The 19,748-nt window shown below is 42.3% G+C and overlaps 1 protein-coding gene across 6 annotated transcripts in view; it reads left to right on the top strand.

Moving 5' to 3' along the window:
* adgrl2b.1 (adhesion G protein-coupled receptor L2b, tandem duplicate 1) overlaps positions 1-19,748 on the top strand; it is a 111,893-nt gene that overhangs the window by 43,895 nt on the left and 48,250 nt on the right. For all 6 annotated transcript variants that reach the window (XM_029725427.1, XM_029725423.1, XM_029725428.1 and 3 more), the window contains exons 3-5: positions 8,224-8,437; positions 11,932-12,041; positions 14,216-15,019. In XM_029725427.1, coding sequence (XP_029581287.1) covers positions 8,224-8,437; positions 11,932-12,041; positions 14,216-15,019 — 1,128 coding nt within the window. The remainder of the gene's footprint in view (positions 1-8,223; positions 8,438-11,931; positions 12,042-14,215; positions 15,020-19,748) is intronic.

Genomic DNA, 19,748 nt, shown 5'->3' on the forward strand with positions numbered 1-19,748 from the left:
TTGCCAAGCTCTAATAATCCAACAGGCGTTTGGTTTGGATAACGATCGACAAAAGGAGACATTTTTCTAAGACATGTTTTTAACATGGTGTCATCTCTGTCATGAAGAGCTAAATTAATGGCTGACCCTGCGTTGGCCTCAGAGGATTAAATGCGTTAGCTATGTAATGATGTTGCTCCCCGTTCTTAAATGGCTTCCTTTTGATGTGTCTTAAAGGTCAGAGGTCAGGGCAGTCCCATTGACAGAGAAGATGACCTCAGTTTAAACAGGGCATGTTCGATAGTTAGTTGTAAACAAAGAAATAGAATTTCACCCATCACAGACCCATTGGCTTGATTGGAAATTCCCACTCTTGTAATTCTAGTTATATGGTTATACTCTTTCACTTTCCCTCATAGCTTGGAAAATCAGATGTCATCGAGGGATGTCTTTAGCTTGAGTTGAGCCTGCTGCTGTCTTTGAAGAACCCAAACAGTCTTTCGCCTAGATGCTACACTGAATTTGTGAACTGTCTGGAACTGTCATGTTTTGCCATTGCTGACTTTGAAGACAACAACAAAATCAGGTTAAGCACTAAAGGGCGCTTGGTGTAAAAAATAAGGACTATAGGAACATCACTCACTCGTGCGTCACTTTTGTAGTGGATTTGAGGTTTAGGTTGGGATTTAAAGGAGGCTTGCAAGTTAGCATGCCTGGAGCACCTGGGCTTGTGAGCAGGAGAGAGAAAATAGGGACGAGGGGAAATGAGGATGAGAAATGCCACATGAGCGTCTGCCGTGACAGGGTCTATCTCAGTCACACACATGTACACACGCCCACACAATATCTCCAATATCTCCAATATTTCCAAGCGCTTAAAAGATGCCACCGGGGGGGGGGGGGGGGGGGGGGGGGCTGACTCTATCATGCTTTAGTCCCAGTGATATGACAAATCCTTCCCCTTTAGTTCTCCAGAATGAGACACGCATCAACATCCCGTGCATGTAATGCTCTCCTGCTCTCCTGCAATGCCCACCCACTGTTTTCAGAGGGGGAAAAAATATAGAAAACACAGTCTAGGAGATGAATGGCCACGGTCATGAATACCAAGAGTGATTTTTGGAACCTGAAGCACCACCATTGTATTTCAGCCATATTAAAGAGAGAAATTCCTGAGAGCATGGCTTTCACCACAAAATGGACTAAGTGACTTATCCGGTTCTATTTTCGAATGCTTACGGTATATTGGAACCTGGAGGTGTTTGATAGCAGTTATTTGTCTGGGAAAGTAGCGTTTAGCCTTTGGGGTCTGCTTTGCGGTCTTGTCTGACATTGTCTTTAGAAACTATTCCCAGCAAGCTAGAACAGAGACGGAAAGAGAGAGAGGGGGTGAGTGTCATGGGAGATGGTGCCATATGTCCTTGTCGATTGTATTATTGCAGTTTTGGTGGTTGTAATGAAATATGGGCCTGTTGTAGCGGGGTCATGCCTGTACAGAGTATCTCCTGTGCAGATGTTATTTTGCAACTCCCCAAATCTCCTTCCTCATCTCTCAACTCACTCCCATGTGTTTTAATGTGTGTCTTCCTTTTGGATAGCATTTGGGAGATTGTATCACAGATAGCAAATGGCAGACACCAGCAGCTACGCTATTTATTGTATGCTACCAGACACCAGCAGCTACGCTATTTATTGTATGCTTCCAGACTCTAGCAGCTATGTAATTTATTGTATGCTACTGAGGGATATGAAAAGAGACTTGTATGAAATATTTTTTCAAAATATAATACTTTTCTGTCAGCTTAAGAATGTTGTGTTTACAATTTGAGACTAGTATTATTTAATAAAGAAGGGGTTAATTGCAAGTGCCCTTTAGAAGACACCATGATTTTCTTCATAAAAGTACTTTATTTCGAAATGAATTCAGCCTATTGTTTTTTAAATCCTTCCTTGGCCTGCAATCAACAACTTCCATTGAACAGATTAGAAATACTGCAGAGGAGTACAAAGAGAGCAGAATTTGTTTAAAAAAAAACATGTTGCCGCTTTGTTCTCACTTGTTAAGTATTCAAATATGCTTTCGATTTTTTTTTTCCTTCTTCTTAATTCCCTTTGGAAAATCGTGACTTCATCTTTGGAAAACATACTGTATGCTCGCTTGCCCTCTACTCTCGCTCCGGATATTAGATTATGGAGGCATCCAGCGCAGTTGGGAGGAATGCTTGACTTTGGAAGATTCCCTCTTTCTTCCCGAGACGTAGGCTACCAGTAATATTGAAGAATAAAACGACCAAAAAAGGCAAACAATTTTGAAGGACTCACGCTGTGTCAGCGGTGGGGCCACTCTTATTCTTCTAAAGGGTTACACCCTGCTTTATCCTGTGGCGAAAGCGTCCCTGTCAAGCCTAGGCCCAGAACAATGGGGGCCAGCCTGGGGGAACAGGTCCATTTGCATGCAGCTGTTTGACGTTTCCACGACCACAAAGACCAATCAAAGAGGCCTTAATGGAGGATGACAAGCGTCAACCAACGCCTAGCTGTGCTCTGTCTGTCTGTCTGTGAAGGCTCTTGCGGCCCTCGCCACTCTGTCTGTACCCCCCCACCCCTCCAAAACTGGCCCACTTTTTGCCAGACTGATCAAACATTCCGGTACTCTTGCGGCTCCTCAGTCTGAGTCTGAAGTCCTCGTGGAGAGCGGAGGAGGGGAGTTTTGGGGGTTAAAGGTTGTATAGGATAGGCCTCTTAAAGGACAAAACAATCCTGGGAAAATGAGGGGTTAGGATGAGGGGCTAAACATAACTGTGACTGTGTGTCATGGTCTGGTGCTCTGGCCAAAGCCAATAGCTTTATATCAAACCTTAATTGTCTTTTTATTTTTTTCTCTCTTTTTTTTTCTCAGGGGTTTAAAAGCATCAGACGATGGCAGCGCGCCACTGGCTGGGCCTGTATTTTTCAGATGCACCCATCTGCGCTGTGGTGCCACTTTCAATTTCAAGGGTGTTGATAGAAAACAAAATATGTATTATGGAAAGGATTGTTGCCAGTGAATTATAGGCTGCGTACCGAAAAAAGGAGAAGAGACTCCACACTTCCATAATACAACTCATTGCGAGTCCGTATTGGCCCCCTGTCTGCCTACTCTGTGCTCACTTGAGCTCAAATAGCAGGCTTACCCGTTGGCTGGTCAGGGGGAGGAATCTGAAAAGCCTATTTTCTATCCCCCAGTCAGACAGTCAGTCACTGACCAGAATGCCTGATAAGGCGTCGCCGTGTCAACAGGGCCAGGAATAGGGGATCACAGCCAATTATGGCACAGAGAAAATGTGTACAGCGGTTTCCATGGCAATTCAATTGCACATTCTATTTAGTATATTATATACTGGCCTGCTGGATGCAGCCGTAGGATTAAGACTGGGGCGTTTATGGAATTTTGGGTAACGATTAATTGTCATGCAAATGACCATAGTTATAGTCATAATTGTATTTTTGTTTGTTTTGAGCTTATCATAATGCACCTTTGAAAAATAGCTACGACCTACCTAATGAATACAACATAGTGTTGGTGACACCCCCATCTAAAAAATGTATAGGTTTGGCTGCTTGTAACTTTTGGAAAAGAAGCTTCTTCCGACTATGCTCGTAAAATGATTGCAACTTTACCCTTTTCATGTAAAAATGAATAATTGCTATTGGGTAAACTATCTACTTGAAAATAAAGTTGAATCCCTCCCCCCTCTTAAAATAAACGTATTAAGGCAATTATGATAATACTTTTTTTTTGTTCACGTTATTGTTAATAATTCTTGACCTTGCGACTAGAAGGTTATATCTGACATTTTGGTCAAAATTGTGTCGTTAACATAGTTGCTCTTTAGGTGGTCCTTTACATGTGAGATATGTCAGATAAAAATAAATATAGTTTACTGTAGAATTTTTTTGTTAATTATCTGAACGTTCTATCTGCACAAACACCTTTTCACTTGCTGCCATACGGTTCTATCTGCAGTCTTAATAACACAATGATGGATTGTCAATCAAAAATAATTGGATGGAGGGCGATATACTTATTGAGTCATGAAAGAGGAAGACATCACAAAAACAGTTCTGAGATCTGGGACTTATTTTAAAAAAAAACAACAAAAAAAAAACATACATTTTGCAGATAGAACCTTGGGACTCCCAAGTCCTTGATTATTCATATCATAGGTTCTGGTCCTCTTTTTCAATTACTTCGATTTTTTTTCTCACAATTTTTCTGAAGAATGGCCATAATGTAAGCTCTCTATGGGCAAAATAAATAAATACAGGTGCCTTAGAGCATGTTTAAGGTCCTTAGAGAGGCATTGCTGTTTTTGACTAGTTCTATAGCGATATGAAAATCTCCATGGAAGGGTTATTTTAAAATTACAAACGTTTTATTGATGACTAGCAAGTAGTTTACATACTTTGGGTGTCAAACACCAGAAAAATATATCAGTTTACTCATCCACAGCTAAGCTTTAGCAATGCTGCTAGTTATCCATAGGATATAGTGTATTTGTCATTTTCACTTTAACAAATGTGTGATGGACATGAATTCATATATTTGACGATGTGACTAGAAAGAAGGGCATTCTCTTGATTTAATCATTGCATTTTTGTACTTTTCTATTGAAATAATTGTAACATTCTGTGCCAGATAGAATCTTATGGCTGAAGCCAGATTGACATTTCAGAGCCACAAGGTTCTAGCTGCGATTGCACCCCCCCCCCCCCCTAAAAAAGACAGATTTTCAAATATCTTAGGATTTCGATGCTCTGCACTTCAGGTACATTTAGGGTGAGGACCAGAATGGGTGATCAAAAGAAGAATTCACTACAAAACAGTTCTGAGATCTGGGATGTGAAAACTTTATTGCTCAATATCTCAGAACTATGCTTTGGGCAATTCATTATCGGTTACGCGATTATATGGTTATTGTGCCAGCCTTATGTAGGATGATTTAATGTTAGTCTGAAGGAGCGATAAAGAGAGAGGTAGCCTTGCGCGGTTCTTTTCTTTTTTTACACACACACACACACACACACACACACACACACACACACACACGATGTGCTATAGATTTTCCCTCCTGTTTTCTGAACTGTTCTGAACTGCAGCTGGCTGCCCGACATGCTTGTGTCCTGTGGCAGTTCTTTTCCTACCACTGCAAAGTTGGAACAGAGAAGTCAAACAAAGTTACACAGAGCCATGAGATGAAAGGCTTTTCACACTTCCTCAAGACATTGACACTCATGCACACACAAAAATGTTTCTCCCCCCGCGTAAACCTCTCTGCCCCATTTAACTTTTAATAAAAGTCTCCAACATTCACAGTGATGTTCCAAAAAAATCTAAGTGGATACATTGTAAATGTATCATACCCGAGTGGCACAGTGGTCTAAGGCACTGCATTTCAGTGCTAAAGGCATCACTACAGACACCCTGGTTCAAATCCAAGCTGTATCACAACCGGCCGTGATTGGGAGTCCCATTGGGCAGAGCACAATTGGCCCAACGTCGTCCGGGTTTGGTCAGTGTAGGCCATCGTTGTAAATAAAAATCTGGTCTTAACTGACTCGCCTAGTTAAATAAAGGTTAAATAAAAATGATAAATAACGTACCTGTGTTTTCCATTCTGTTCACATCTGTTCACTTCATTTACACAGGCAGACCAATTATTTTCAGTAATTGGTCTTTTGACAAATCAGATCAGCTCTGAAAAATATCTGATGTGAAAAGAATTAAGCTACCTGTGTAAACGCAGCCAAAGTGTTAAGAATGCTTTGAACGAATGGTTATTGAAAGGACATGATGTGCAGTCTTCAAACAGAAAGAAATTACTTTTTACTTCATTCTATTATTTTCCCCCAAAGGAAACAAAACAAGATTTTCTCAAAACATTAGAACTTTTTTTAAAGGGATTTTTCATGATACGTATCCAATTACCGAGAGGTAAGTAAGTCATTAATGAGATCCATGCTATCTGAAGGTAGTGGAGAGACCAGGCAATTTGTCCTTGTGTGCGCCCATAACAGTCAAGATACTCCCCCTTAATTGATATACTGTTGCCCTATGGCCAGATGGATCTATACTGTACTGGGGAAGAGGAGGCAGGCGAGCCCCAGGCTTAATCAATTGCTAGGCCTCAATTGACAGCAGCTGTGTGTGATCAGACCATACAGTAAACTGTAGTTCCCTGATAGATGGCCCATAACTAACTGTTGGACAGAAGGGAAAGGAGGGAGGGGAAGTTACAGTGAGCTACAGTCCACTCTAAAGGAGAGTTTTTCCATTGAGAAACTTTAAAACCCCATGAAATGTATTCTTTCTTTCTGCTTTCTGTAGCCTCTGCGATAAAGCTGTCACTCCCTCTGTGAGGAATGGCCATGAAACCCGTTCATTAGTTTTTGTGGAAGTTGAAGCCGCACGGGGTAGTTACAGTAGTTATAGCAGTTAGTTGGACTACGGCACATACATCTCAACTAAGCAGAATCCACAGACCAATTAGCATACATGTTTATCATTAGTATATTCATGAATGCACATATATTGTAATCTGAAGTGGACACATAGCATTCTGTTGTAAAAATGGTTCATGCATAAAAAAGCATTTCCCACTGAGAGCTTGTTTGGTGCCTCATGCTTCTAGTCGAGTCTCAGAAATTCTCATCTCTTGGCTTACAGGTGCTTTATATCCACGTTTGTATGCAAACCTTTCTCGACACTCGTCAGTGTTTGTCTGCGACATTTGTGGAACCTACACAGAATACCATTATAATAGAGCAGGGCATGGTACCACTACAGGCTAGAATGACAAGCAAATAGACAGACGTGAGCCGAGGTCGAGGTCTCAGGGTAGTAGGAGTTTCAAGCCGAAATCACTTCAACTTTGAGCCATTCGTTCAAACAATTGCTAATTGCGTCATGCCCTGGCTGTCAAATTGTGTATGGGTGCAATTAGCAGGCGGGTGCAAAGTAAACCTGAGCTGGTTAGTGTTATTACTTGACAATGCAGAGGAGCCAATGGGAGCTCTGAGAAGGTAACGGGCTGAAAAGAGACTAATTAGCAGAGTAGTGCAGTGGCAGAAAACACAAATGGCAGCTGAGCTGGCCCCTCAGAGAGGCAGACTGTTGCCGCGGACAACAGTGATTATTGACAGCTCATGCAGTGCTACTGCCTTGCACTTAGTCCTTTAACGGAACACCATTTGCATTTCTGAAAGTTGAGGTGTTTTCTTAGGGATTGGTCTCGAAATAAACTGCATACCTGTTTGTTTTTTTCTTCTTTCCTTCCTATTTTTCTTTCTTTAATTTATCTATTTCTTTCTTTCTCTCTCCTCTGCTTTCTTTTAATATCTCTTTATATGTATTTCCATGGTATTTATGGCTTGACGTTTTATTGCTTTTAGGGAAAAAAGAGAGTAAAAAACAACCTTTTCGATATACTTTGTTGATGGGAGGAACAAAAACTGATCAAAATAGTTAATTTTCCCCAAAGCACAGATATTTTGCTGGTGTTCACATCTGCTGAGCTCCGCATATAGATTTTTCCTCTTCTGTGGATTTTTCCTCTTCAGTGTCTTCTATCATCGACACTAAAATGGATTAAATTACATTCCATGCTGCTGCTGGGAGATTCAGGCTCTTTTCTGCCTCTTGCTCTACTGATAGAAAAGCTAAACAAGTGAAACAAAACACAAATGAGGGAGTTTGTACCCCATTGTCGAAACTAACCATTCAAACTTAATCGAACCATGGTCCTGAAGGAGGAATTGAGAGAGAGATTTTGGGTTCTATAGTATTGTGTTTAGGTGTATTTGAATTTGTTTCTTGGGTTGTTATATGGACTTTTATACAATGACTATACAACTTCGATGTCTTTGCCAGAAACAAAGAGACCTTAGAGAAATTGGTAATTCAATTGAACTGTATTTTTCCTCATCCTTGTTGTATGTTATAATTCTTCTGTTTTAAACCGTTGTAAACATTGGATGAGTGGTCTGCAGTTACTAATTAAATGGATTGTCTTTTGATGCTCTGCAGTCTGTACTACCTCCTAAGATATCAAATTACTCCATGTTATTGGGTACTTTTGGCTCCTCTTGGCTCCCATTCCTATGAATGCAGTATATTATAGCAGTTTTGTACAGCACTTTACCTAATATCTCTTTTACGTTCTCCCCCCTCTCTCATCTCTCTATCCCTCCCTCCCTTTCGCCCAGGGTTCGGTCGTGCGGCCCTGCCGTTTGGCCTGGTCAGAAGAGAGCTCTCCTGCGAAGGATATGCCATCGATCTCCGCTGCCCCGGTGCTGATGTCATCATGATCGAGACAGCGAACTACGGCCGCACCGACGACAAGATCTGCGACGCAGACCCGTTCCAGATGGAGAACGTCAACTGTTACCTCCCCGACGCCTACAAGATCATATCACAAAGGTAAGAGTCAACTGCTACCCCACCCAAGGCCTACAAGATTGTATCTCAAAGGTAATAGAGCAGGAAGGTCTCGTTACACAATATAACCTGGAGTTAGTTAGGGATGTGTGGTATGTGATTCTAGAGTCCAGTCTAGTGATTCTGGATCCACTATTTTTCTATCAAAACAAAGTGGTTTGGTTTGGGTGGTAACCCTAATATTACTAGACTAGCATTTGTGTTACTTTTTCAACTGACCAAAAACAGACAATTTACCCACACTTCCTTGACTTTTTTAATAATCAGATGTTTTTGTGGGTATTGTTGTGGAACTCTAGACCGTAGAAACTGGACAGGGGGTCATTAGTAGCAACCCTAGACCATATGCTCTATGCATCCCTGCACCAGTACCACTGCAGCTGCTCAACCAGCCAGCCAGCCAGCCAGCCAGCCAGCCTGTCCGTCTCAAAAGAGTCACATGAACCTCCTTCTTAATCCCTCTGTTTCGAACATTCGTTTTTTTGTTCCAACACTCGTACTGCATTGACACAGCCCAGCACCCAGCCCTGTGCAATGCCTCTACCCCCCTCATAATACATATTAGTAACACTCTCCCAGGACATTTAGCTGCAATACTGCCACTAGGCTGCACGCACCACTTTAAATTGACTGCCAGCCCGGAAGTGTGTATTTAAAGGACCCCAGATTAACGTTTCATAAGTCAGCAAGAACCCCGGCTCACCTACCGAAACACGCCGCTACCCTGCCCTGACCGGTGTGCTACTGAGTGTATGTAGTCATCCACCTTAGGAAATAGGTCCTGCCTGCTGCCTTATCCATCCGCATCCACAAAAATTCCCATGAGCTCTTGAATAGATAATAAAGACGTCCCATATTTAGCTTGTCACGCTACATTTACTGCAGTGTTTGTCTCAGCCGTTGCACACGGACCAGACAGAGACAAAGACAGAGAATGCTCACCGTGTCCCTTGATTTGTCTGTTAGTGCTCACGTGCTGGTTTAGCCGACTTGGGTTCAAATACTGTGTGATATCTTTCAAATGCTTTGAGCATTTCCCCTGGCCTGCTTTGAGGTCCAGATGGGTGATTTTGCAACAATTCTATTGGTTCTATTGCATCAGACAAGTTCAATCGAGCCCGGATAAAGTGTTTGGAATTATATCAAATACTATTTTATCCCATGTCTGCATTGTTGCCTAGGCTAGAACCCACTGAACTCCACTTCAAACTAATCTGTTAACAAAGGCTTTAGGAGAGTCAGTGGAGGTGGTAAAGAGCCCAGAGCCCGATCATGCTCTACACCACTAAACCTACTGTAGCTTGTGTGCGTTACTCTAATGTAGTAGATCAGAGGAAATGAGACATGACAATAATGAGTATTGATACAATAACCTGGGGTGGTTCAGGCAGCAGCAGGCAGCAGGCCTAAGCCACAGAACAGCCAGCCTGATGATGCGCTAGTCTGAAGCCTTGTTATAATGGATGCTGGCTTAAACAATGGAGGTAAACACACTGCATAAAATGAGAAATAGACTGGTGGAGGATTTGTCTGTTACCATGGATGTCACTATGGGTTTATATGTTAAATGTTTGTTTGTCGTTTAGCAGACAATCTTATCCAGAGCGACCCTGTGAGAATCAAACCCACAACCCGCCATGCTCTACTGAGCCAAATGGGATAACTGAGCCACACGGGATTACTAAGTATTTAAATCATTTAAAAGACGCCATCAACCCATTGGTCATAAGCAGGAAAACATACAAATATGATAAACACAAAATGATGATAGGTGAAATTATCACTGTTTCAGTGGACAGAAATCAGTGTTAACACATTATGGAGGTAATGAGTCATTTTTCTAGAAATTAACTTCTTTGGTTTCATAAATTCTGGTGTCATTGGAGTAAAAATCACAAGACTGTAGCTAGCTAACAGATGAATTGCAGGGATTTGGAATGAAGGGGAAGTTCTGGAGAGTTTTTCACACCCTTTCCCATGCAGCTCTAATCTCTTCCCTCAGAGTAGGACAGGGTAATAGCCCTGGGCTGGGGATAATGACATTTTTTCTTCATTATTATTTTCTGACGAAGGGAAGTGGATAAGTGTAGCTCACATAACAGACATCACTGTCTGTCTGCCTCCCGGACAACCTCCCGTAAAGTCATTGTAATAGTGGTGACGATGACGACGATGATCTGCCGGCTTCAATTCTACATTTGATGACGGGGACAAACAATGGGAAGAAATAGAAGACTATGATTAGTCTACCGACCGTTACATTAGTTGGAAGTAATTGTCCAATATCTCAATGCAAATCACATACTTATATGCAGGTTGTAATAGGCAGCAAGTGACTGGTTAATGAACACAGCAATTTTACGCATGTGCGTCTTATCTGTACGTAATTGTATTACACGTGGATTTCCTACAAGGTCACTGGGTCACGGCTAAGTTTTGTAGCAGGTCTGATAACAACCTAATTTGTTCTTGGCTGTCACACTAAAAGCTGTCCTTTTCGGCTTTTGAGGGACAGCTAGGCTCTTTGCTTCGGCGGTGATTCTGTGCGAGATCTGTCCAACTTGCACGACTTTGCATTCGACCTTCTCAAATATTTATCACTAAACCGGTCTGCAAATTGTTAAGTCGCAATTTTTTTTTATATATATATTTTTTTACTTGTCATGGATAACTGTTTGCTTCTGCTGTTGCTGCTGCCTTCTCAATCCTTCAGTCTCAAGAGAGCTTGATTGAAGTGGGGACAATTTCATCCTATATTTATACAAAATCAGTTATTCTATTTCCCCCTCCATCTCTCACTCTGTTGCACTCGCAAAACACAAACACACACAATTGAAACCGTTTTAATTTAAGGGTAGCACATTCAACTTCATAGCCAAGGTCAACTCAAGTTATGAGGCAAATAACTAACTCCCATAGCAAAGGCTCGGGAGCCTCCCATAGCAAATAATGGTGAGCATTCTGTGTTTCGGTTGACCCGCTTGAAACAGCCAATTACCCTGCCTGTTGTGTACAATTGAAATTGTTCTCTGTGTGGGTGAGTGGTCTCAGTGGGTACATGGCTCTGATAAGGTGACATTCTCATCAACATCTCATAATATACTCCAGACCGGTCTTCAGCTCTTCACAGTTCTCCCACTCTTTATTTTTATGTCTGTGTGTGTGCGTCTCTCTGTATATCTATTTACTGTTTCTCTCTTTTATTTATCCCCCCCCAAATGATTCTTCTCTTCCTCCCTCAACTTGTTAAGTTGGCGTCGACAGTACAGCATATTGAATCAAGGCCCTACTCTGATGAATAGGATTTTCATATCCTTCACCACAGCAATGCCGCAAACTTGATTTGAATAAGTGTGTGGAGGGAAAAGGGAAATGGCTATGTATTATTCATGTGTTTCTCTCACCCTAATACCACTCCTGGGATGTTATAGTAGTTTGTGTCATTGCTGAATTGTTTGTGATCCATCTTTTCCCAGGTGCAATAACCGTACCCAGTGTGTGGTTGTGACTGGCTCTGATGTGTTCCCTGACCCCTGCCCTGGTACCTACAAGTACCTAGAGGTTCAGTATGAGTGTGTCCCATACAGTAAGTATTCACCCTTTAATTATGCAGTGCTACTTTGTGATGTTTCTTCAACCTATTGCTAGGTTTATCACAACCATTGCTTATTTAGTGGGATCCTGTTGGGGGGGGATATGTGTTATCTTGTGTGTAATGTTTGTTTGTAGTCTATTATTAAACGATATACAGTTGATACCAAAAAATATGTAGTATTTACTTAGTTTTCTTTAAAAATCAGACTCTTGTAACATGCAACCTTTTTTTCTGTTATGTTTTATTTTCTGAAGTAATACTTTGGCTTTACCTCTTCATTTCTCATCAAATGTTCCTTCCTCTCTTGTGTCTTTTCCAAATTAACCTCTATGCTTTCTCTCCTTCTAAGTTTCAGTCATTCTTGTTCCTCGGTTGTCTCACTAGGATCTTTCCCTGTTCCGTTTGTTGCTGCACTGCTTTAATGAAGGAACTCAATATTGTTCACTTGCAATTGTATTTTTTGGCTCATTTGGGAAATTTCGCCTGTAACATTAGCAACAAGTTATGTTCTGTGGTTGGCCGAAGCAGACTTTGGAATTTAGTTTAGATTTGTGTCTATAAAGTTTTTGTGTAAATAGTGCTCCATTCAATCCTGCCAAAAATAACTATTTTGCTGTTTCTCTAAGAACTTTATCTGATTTTAAACTGAATAGCGATTTCAGAAACGCTACAATGTTTCTTTATGTCAAACAATTCATTTGAAAGTACTGTGGCCTGATTATTACCGATGCGGTCAGTGACCAGGCTAAAACATATTATTTTGATGGCAAGAAAAGCATGGAATCGTGATCGGTTAAACAGTGTTTGACTCCAGCCCTAACCTGTGTGCTTTCATATTATAGGGCATGATAATGTCCTATTTTTTCCCCCAGTATTTTTCTTGTTCCCCCAAAACAGGCATCTCTTGGTCCTCTATCGATCGTGTCCTCTAACCTTCTCTGCTCGTGTACCTGGTAGTTGACTCACGATAACCTTTCTCTCCCTCTTGCACTCTTTCTTGTTTGCTTTCTTTCTTTTCCAACGCCTAAAATAGAAGTGGAACAAAAAGGTAAATGAGTGGTCCAGTCTTACCCCCCCGTCCCCCCGTCCCCCAGCCCCCTGTTATGTGGTGTTCAATACAACCCTCCCTCTTGTCTCCTCTCTTCTGATTGCCTCTCTAGTCAAAACACCCGCCCCAAACCCCGATAGGGTGTTGATTGCGACTCTGGGAGACAATTAGAATTTCAAAGGCATTTTTTTTTAAAGCAGTCTAGAGGATTGAAAGATATTTCTGGTCCAGACATGAACACATGACATCTTATCAGAACGATCATCACTGACTCATGAGGTGGATTACATTAGGAATGATACCCCCGCTTACCTACTTAGTATGAGAGTAACTATTTGTTTTTGTTTTTATATAAAGTTTAGTATTGTCTTCTGGCTTAGTCTTGTTCTGCTTGGCAATACCCTTTGATCACACCCATAGCACGTGATGGTCACCTGCCTTTCTCATCTACAACCAATCCATAGGATTCCAATGGGACACTTGCCATGACCTCCCTCACCCATCAAAGGTTTCTTTTTTTTGTCTGTTATGACGTAGAGTTCCAGCCTCTACTGTTGTTGTCCTGTCTTCTCCCAAAGCTCCACATTCATCATTTTATCCCAGCTTTGCTGCCACCTCCATCCAGAATATGTCATTTGGTCTCTCCACAAGACGTGAAGTCTTATCCCTTATCATTTTGTCTTCTGTGTGCTTTTTCAGTAAGCATGTGCAGTTCGGCCATTTACACAGTCAGTGTCACAAGTTGGAATTAAAACAAGTTCCAGTATACACTTCAGCCCTAGCTACCTCTCCCATCCCTTACATGTCTTGCATTTACAGGTTTTTTTCCTCCTTTTGTTAACTTTTTTTTTGTCCCACACAGTTAACGTGTATGGCAGACAGACTCTATAAGGAAGCAAGTCCTTTATTCACTTCTGCACTTTTATGTTTCCCTCTATTCACAAGCAATGGCACTCAGCGCTAGTTCAATGACAGTGCCACACGTCTTTGTCCCACACTCTACTCAGACAGCAGCGAAAACTATACACACTACAATACCTTGAAGAAATATTTGTGTTGATACTCTGCTTATTTTCTTTACTTAAACCCATCTTTCTGTCTCCCTCTCCCTCACTAGTTTTCATTTGTCCCGGGACCCTGATGGAGGTGGGGGAGCCCACGTTTGTGTTTGAGGCAGAGCAACAGGCGGGGTCGTGGTGTAAAGACCCCCTGCAGGCCAGAGACAAGGTGTTCTTCATGCCCTGGACTCCGTACCGCACCGACACTCTGATTGAGTACAACTCCCTGGAGGACTTAAAAAATGGCCGCCAGACTACCACCTATAAACTCCCACATCGAGTCGACGGCACCGGCTTCGTGGCCTACGACGGAGCCATCTTCTTCAACAAGGAGCGCACGCGCAACATCGTGAAGTTTGATCTCCGCACACGCATCAAGAGCGGTGAAGCCATCGTGGCCAACGCCAACTATCACGACACTTCGCCGTACCGCTGGGGCGGCAAGACGGACATAGACCTCGCCGTCGATGAGCGGGGATTGTGGGTAATCTACGCCACGGAGCAGAACAACGGGCGGATGGTGGTGTCACAGCTCAACCCATACACGCTCCGCTTCGAGGCCACCTGGGAGACGGCGTACGACAAGAGATCCGCCTCCAATGCCTTCATGGTGTGCGGCGTGCTGCACGTGGTGCGGTCCACCTACGAGGAGAACGAGAGCGAGGCGCCCAAGAGCCACATCGACTACATCTACAACACCAAGCTGAGCCAGGGAGAGTACACGGACATCCTGTTCCCCAACCAGTACCAGTACATCGCTGCTGTGGATTACAACCCCAGAGATAACCAGCTGTACGTGTGGAATAACTTTTACATCCTGCGCTACGACCTGGAGTTTGACGCGGAGAAAGACCCTGCTGAAGGTACGTCTCAGTCACGGTGTGGCCTGTTTCAGATGAATCCTGACTTGAGATCTGCATGTGTACATTGAATTTCACAAACCTAGTTTCAATAGATGATTGCTGTAAAGTTACAAACACATATTTCAGTTTAGTATACAGCCCTTTGTGTTGTGTTTGTGTCAGGTGCTGAACATATTCCTGTGTGTGTGTGTGGGGGGGGGTGTATATAAGTCTCATGATGACAGATTTGTTTATTTTGAACACAATACAGGTGTGATTCAGAGAATAGTGGGGTTTGGTTAGTCCTGGGGAAAGGCCTTATTAGTAAACAGAAAATTACAGTTATACCTTGGAATGGGGTATAACTCCCTTAGGGGGCTTCGCAGTCTGGCACGAGGCATCCGCCGGAAAGCCTTGCTTCCTTTATTACCATAAGGCAAGCTCAAGCACTCCCTCTCCACTTGGACCCTATCAAATTCTCTAATCTCAGGTCTTATCCCAATCCATTATGAGCAGTGGCCTTGTGAACTTCCCTTTAATGCCCCGGAATGGGATTCTGAAATATTGCACACGGTATGACAGAAGGTTATCCCATCCCCACTTTCCTTGCCTTGCCTTTGGATCCGATTCGGACATCTGTTGCTATGGCTACCCTATCAACCGTGTTGTTGACGGCCCCTCATTTACCCGAGATTGAGACAATCTCCATCATTTTGTGGGGGTTGGTGTTAAAACCCAGAGTTAAGGTACCGTGTGGCTAGGTGGCGGTAATGCCGGTAAATCATGGCCCGGATGACAAGGTTGGAATAGTGACATGAGCGCTGTTGAAGAGGGAAAAAAATAGAAAGGACCATCCGCCGAAATTGATATCTATCAGACGGTGTAGGGTTTTAAATGAATCTGTGAAGTGTCTGAGGAGAGACAGACGTGCGTGTCATCAGACAGGGCTCTTACATCACGCTGTGTGATAATGGGCGTAATTACCTGCCTGTAGCCTCCTTATCCCTAAAAACTAGGCTAAGTCCCCACTAACGCACTGCACTCGACAAGGAACTATCAACTCTATACCATGCTGGCGTGACGTTGGGATGCAGCTTCCTCCTTATCACTGAGAGCTCGGCTAAGTCCCCGCTAACGCACTGTGTAAGTCACCGTGGGGGGGGGGGGGGGGGACATGCTACCACGCTGACGTCGGGGGGGTTCAAGTTGGAGTAAAACGATATTGAAAACGGAGTGATATTCGGTTAGTGAGGGTCCCAGGCTAGATTAACGTTAAGATTGTGAAATCTGATCCCCGACCTCTTGTGTCCAAGGGCAACGTATCCGCGGACACGCTGACCACCTGTCAACACGTCTGTTTGTTTTCCCTTTGCTCCCTCTACATGTATATCTGCCCAGCAGACAGACAGACAGACAGACAGACAGACAGACAGACAGACAGACAGACAGACAGGTAGGCAGGCAGGCAGGCAGGCAGGCAGACAGACAGACAGACAGACAGACAGACAGACAGACAGACCGACGGTGGCCGTGAGCTCTTGACATGAAGGTCAGAGGTTGAGTCTCTCTGTGTGCCCAACCCAACCAAAGCACTCAATTAAGTAGACTGTGTAGAATAGAACAGAATAAATACTAGAACTCTAATGAGCTAGTTTTCCATGGCCGAAATGGCCCGTTTTGGATGCTCAGGTTAAGATGAATGTAAACTACCCTCAATGTCTTATAACAGCCACACGGAAAAAGAGAAGAGGAGTCCGCATGGCAGTGCATTTCCAATCAAGGGGCTTCACAGTGTTCTGTTATCACAGCTAATGCTACAGCAAACGCAAAGACCAGAGAGCCAGACACGCAAACAAACTCGCTGGCTCAGCTGCATGCGATAGACGTAATGATGAGAACAACCACACAGTACCTACACAGTTGTTGATTATTTGACCCTATTTAGTTTAAGACTCCTTGTTCGAGCTACAGTTCTGCTACTGGAATTGAAACGTATATATTTGCATTTATAACTGGCCTATGCATATCAATAAGTGGTAGTGGTTAGAGCTGACAAGGTAAAAATCTGTCATTCTGCCCCTGAACAAGGCAGTTTAACCCACTGTTCCTAGGCCGTCATTGAAAATAAGAGTTTGTTCTTAACTGACTTGCCTAGTTAAATAAAGGTACATTTTTAAAAAGTGTAATTTTATGAAACCATTGAACTGCTCATAGAGGAATGCAGATAGAGAAGCAAGGCTATGCCAGCTGCAAGATTCCACTAGGCTTTTGTGAATGGCACAGGTAGGCACATGAAAGTAAATGGTTCATGTTTAGTACAGAGAGGAATTAAACAACCTGTTCTGCAGAGTGATTGTGTGGTGCTAAACGAACGACTCTCTCACTGATACCAACAAGCACTTGAGGTGCAGAGAGAGAACTAATTGTGTCCATTAAAGGAAAAATCCACAAATTACTATAATTTACTGTGTTAAATAACACTGTGAACAAGTGTTTCATTTTGTCGTTATAATAAGGTTGGTAGCAACATGTGATTGTTGTGGAAGTCTGTTGCAGCTCAAGTCGACTACAAAACCCACAATGCAATGATCTTTCTACGGGCTGGCCGTGTAGCTAGGGGATACCTTACATTCAACCAAAATGTGTCTTCCACTTTTAACCCAAGCCCTCTGAATCAGAGAGGTGGGGGAGGCATGCCTTAATCGATGTCATTGGCGCCCGGGGAGCAGTTGTTGGGGGTTAACTACCTTGCTCAAGGGCAGAACGGTAGATTGTTCCATCTTGCTTATTTAAACCAGCGACCTTTCGGTTAATGGCCTATTGCTGTTAACCACTAGGCTACCTGCCGCTCTAGCAAACATAGCTTCACACAATAATACGAAAGTCAATATCAGCATGTGAAGTAGCTAGTTCGCTGTAAAATCGCCTAAACAAACTGCGCTATCAATTTAGTAGTCTACAATCTCACCATGTTCAACCTGCAGATCGATGTGCCTTGCAGAGTGAAGTCTGACATTGGCAACGGCAATGCAATGCACCCTGGACTGAAGAGGCAGACTAATAGGAGAAATATAGTGGACCCTCTGTTAAATTACACATTTATCGAGGTAGGAATATCGCAAAACTATGATCAACGGCTCATTTAAGAGAAGACAACCTCCCACGTAATGACATCGGCCAGTATTGAAATCTGGCATGTATGATAGATGTGATAGGTGATTTAAAAGTCATATTCATATTAACTTCTAGTGCAGTGAGAGAAGATTTATTGTAATGCTACATCATACCAGCTGAATTTCTCCTTGCTTGAACAGCTATAGCTCAGATGTACATGAAAACATTAAATTAACCTGGGAATTGATATAACCCAGAGATGAAAAAAAAACGATATAAAATTAAATATGGATGTATTTTTCCATATAAACAGTTGAAGTCGGAAGTTTACTTTTTTTTTGTAAATGAGAACTTGTTCTCAACTTGCCTACCTGGTTAAATAAAGGTGAAATACAAATAAATAAAAAACATAAACCTTAGCCAAATACATTTAAACTCAGTTTTTCACAATTCCTGACATTTAATCCTAGTATAAATTCCCTGCCTTAGGTCAGTTAGAATCACCACTTTATTTTAAGAATGTGAAATGTCAGAATAATAGGAGAGAGAATGATTTATTTCAGGTTTGATTTTTTTTCATCACATTCCCAGTGGGTCAGTTTACAGTTTGCATACACTCAAATAGCATTTGGTAGCATTGCCTTTAAATTGTTTAACTTGGGTCAAATGTTTCGGGTAGCCTTCCACAAGCTTCCCACAATGAGTTTTGGCCCATTCCTCCTGACAGAGCTGGTGTAACTGAGTCAGGTTTGTAGGCCTCCTTGCTCGCACACACTTTTTCAGTTCTGCCCACAAATTTTCTATAAGATTGAGGTCAGGGCTTTGTGACGATCACTCCAATACCTTGACTTTGTTGTCCTTAAGCCATTTTGCCACAACTTTGGAAGTATGCTTTCTGTTTAAAGGCACAGTCAATTTAGTGTATGTAAACTTCTGACCCACTGGAATTGTGATACAGTGAATTATAAGTGAAATAATCTGTCTGTAAACAATTGTTGGAAAAATTATCTGTATCATGCACAAACTAGATGTCCTAACCGACTTGCCAAAACTATAGTTTGTTAACAAGAAATTTGTGGAGTGGTTGAAAAACGAGTTTTAATGACTCCAACCTAAGTGTATGTAAACTTCCGACTTCAACTGTAGACACACCCTATGTGTTTTAATAAAATCAACTATATGCATTGACCTTGTCTGATGCTTTCAGCACTCTATTTGATGAAATAAGACACAAAAGTAACTTCTATTGGCATTTCCAACTATGTAAAAAATAGCCTACATGAAACCAACAAATAAAAACATTGCAGCCTGCAGGTAGAAAATAAATATCCTATGAATCACATTGGCTATGCATGGCCTGTCTGCAATGAACTTAAAACATTGTATCAACTGTTGTCTTGGGTTTGGCCTGAAGCTTGCTCTAGCAAACTTGCCACATTGTATAGAATATCAATACAGAACTGGTTAGATGACGGGGATGCTAAGCTACAGGACTGTTTTGCTAGCACAGACTGGAATATGTTCTGGGATTCATCCAATGGCATTGAGGAATACACTACCTCAGTCATTGGCTTCATTAATAAGTGCATCGATGACATCGTCCCCACAGTGACTGTACGTACATATCCTAACCAGA

The sequence above is a fragment of the Salmo trutta genome, chromosome 31 (genome assembly GCF_901001165.1).
Source record: "Salmo trutta chromosome 31, fSalTru1.1, whole genome shotgun sequence".
NCBI lineage: Eukaryota > Metazoa > Chordata > Actinopteri > Salmoniformes > Salmonidae > Salmo > Salmo trutta.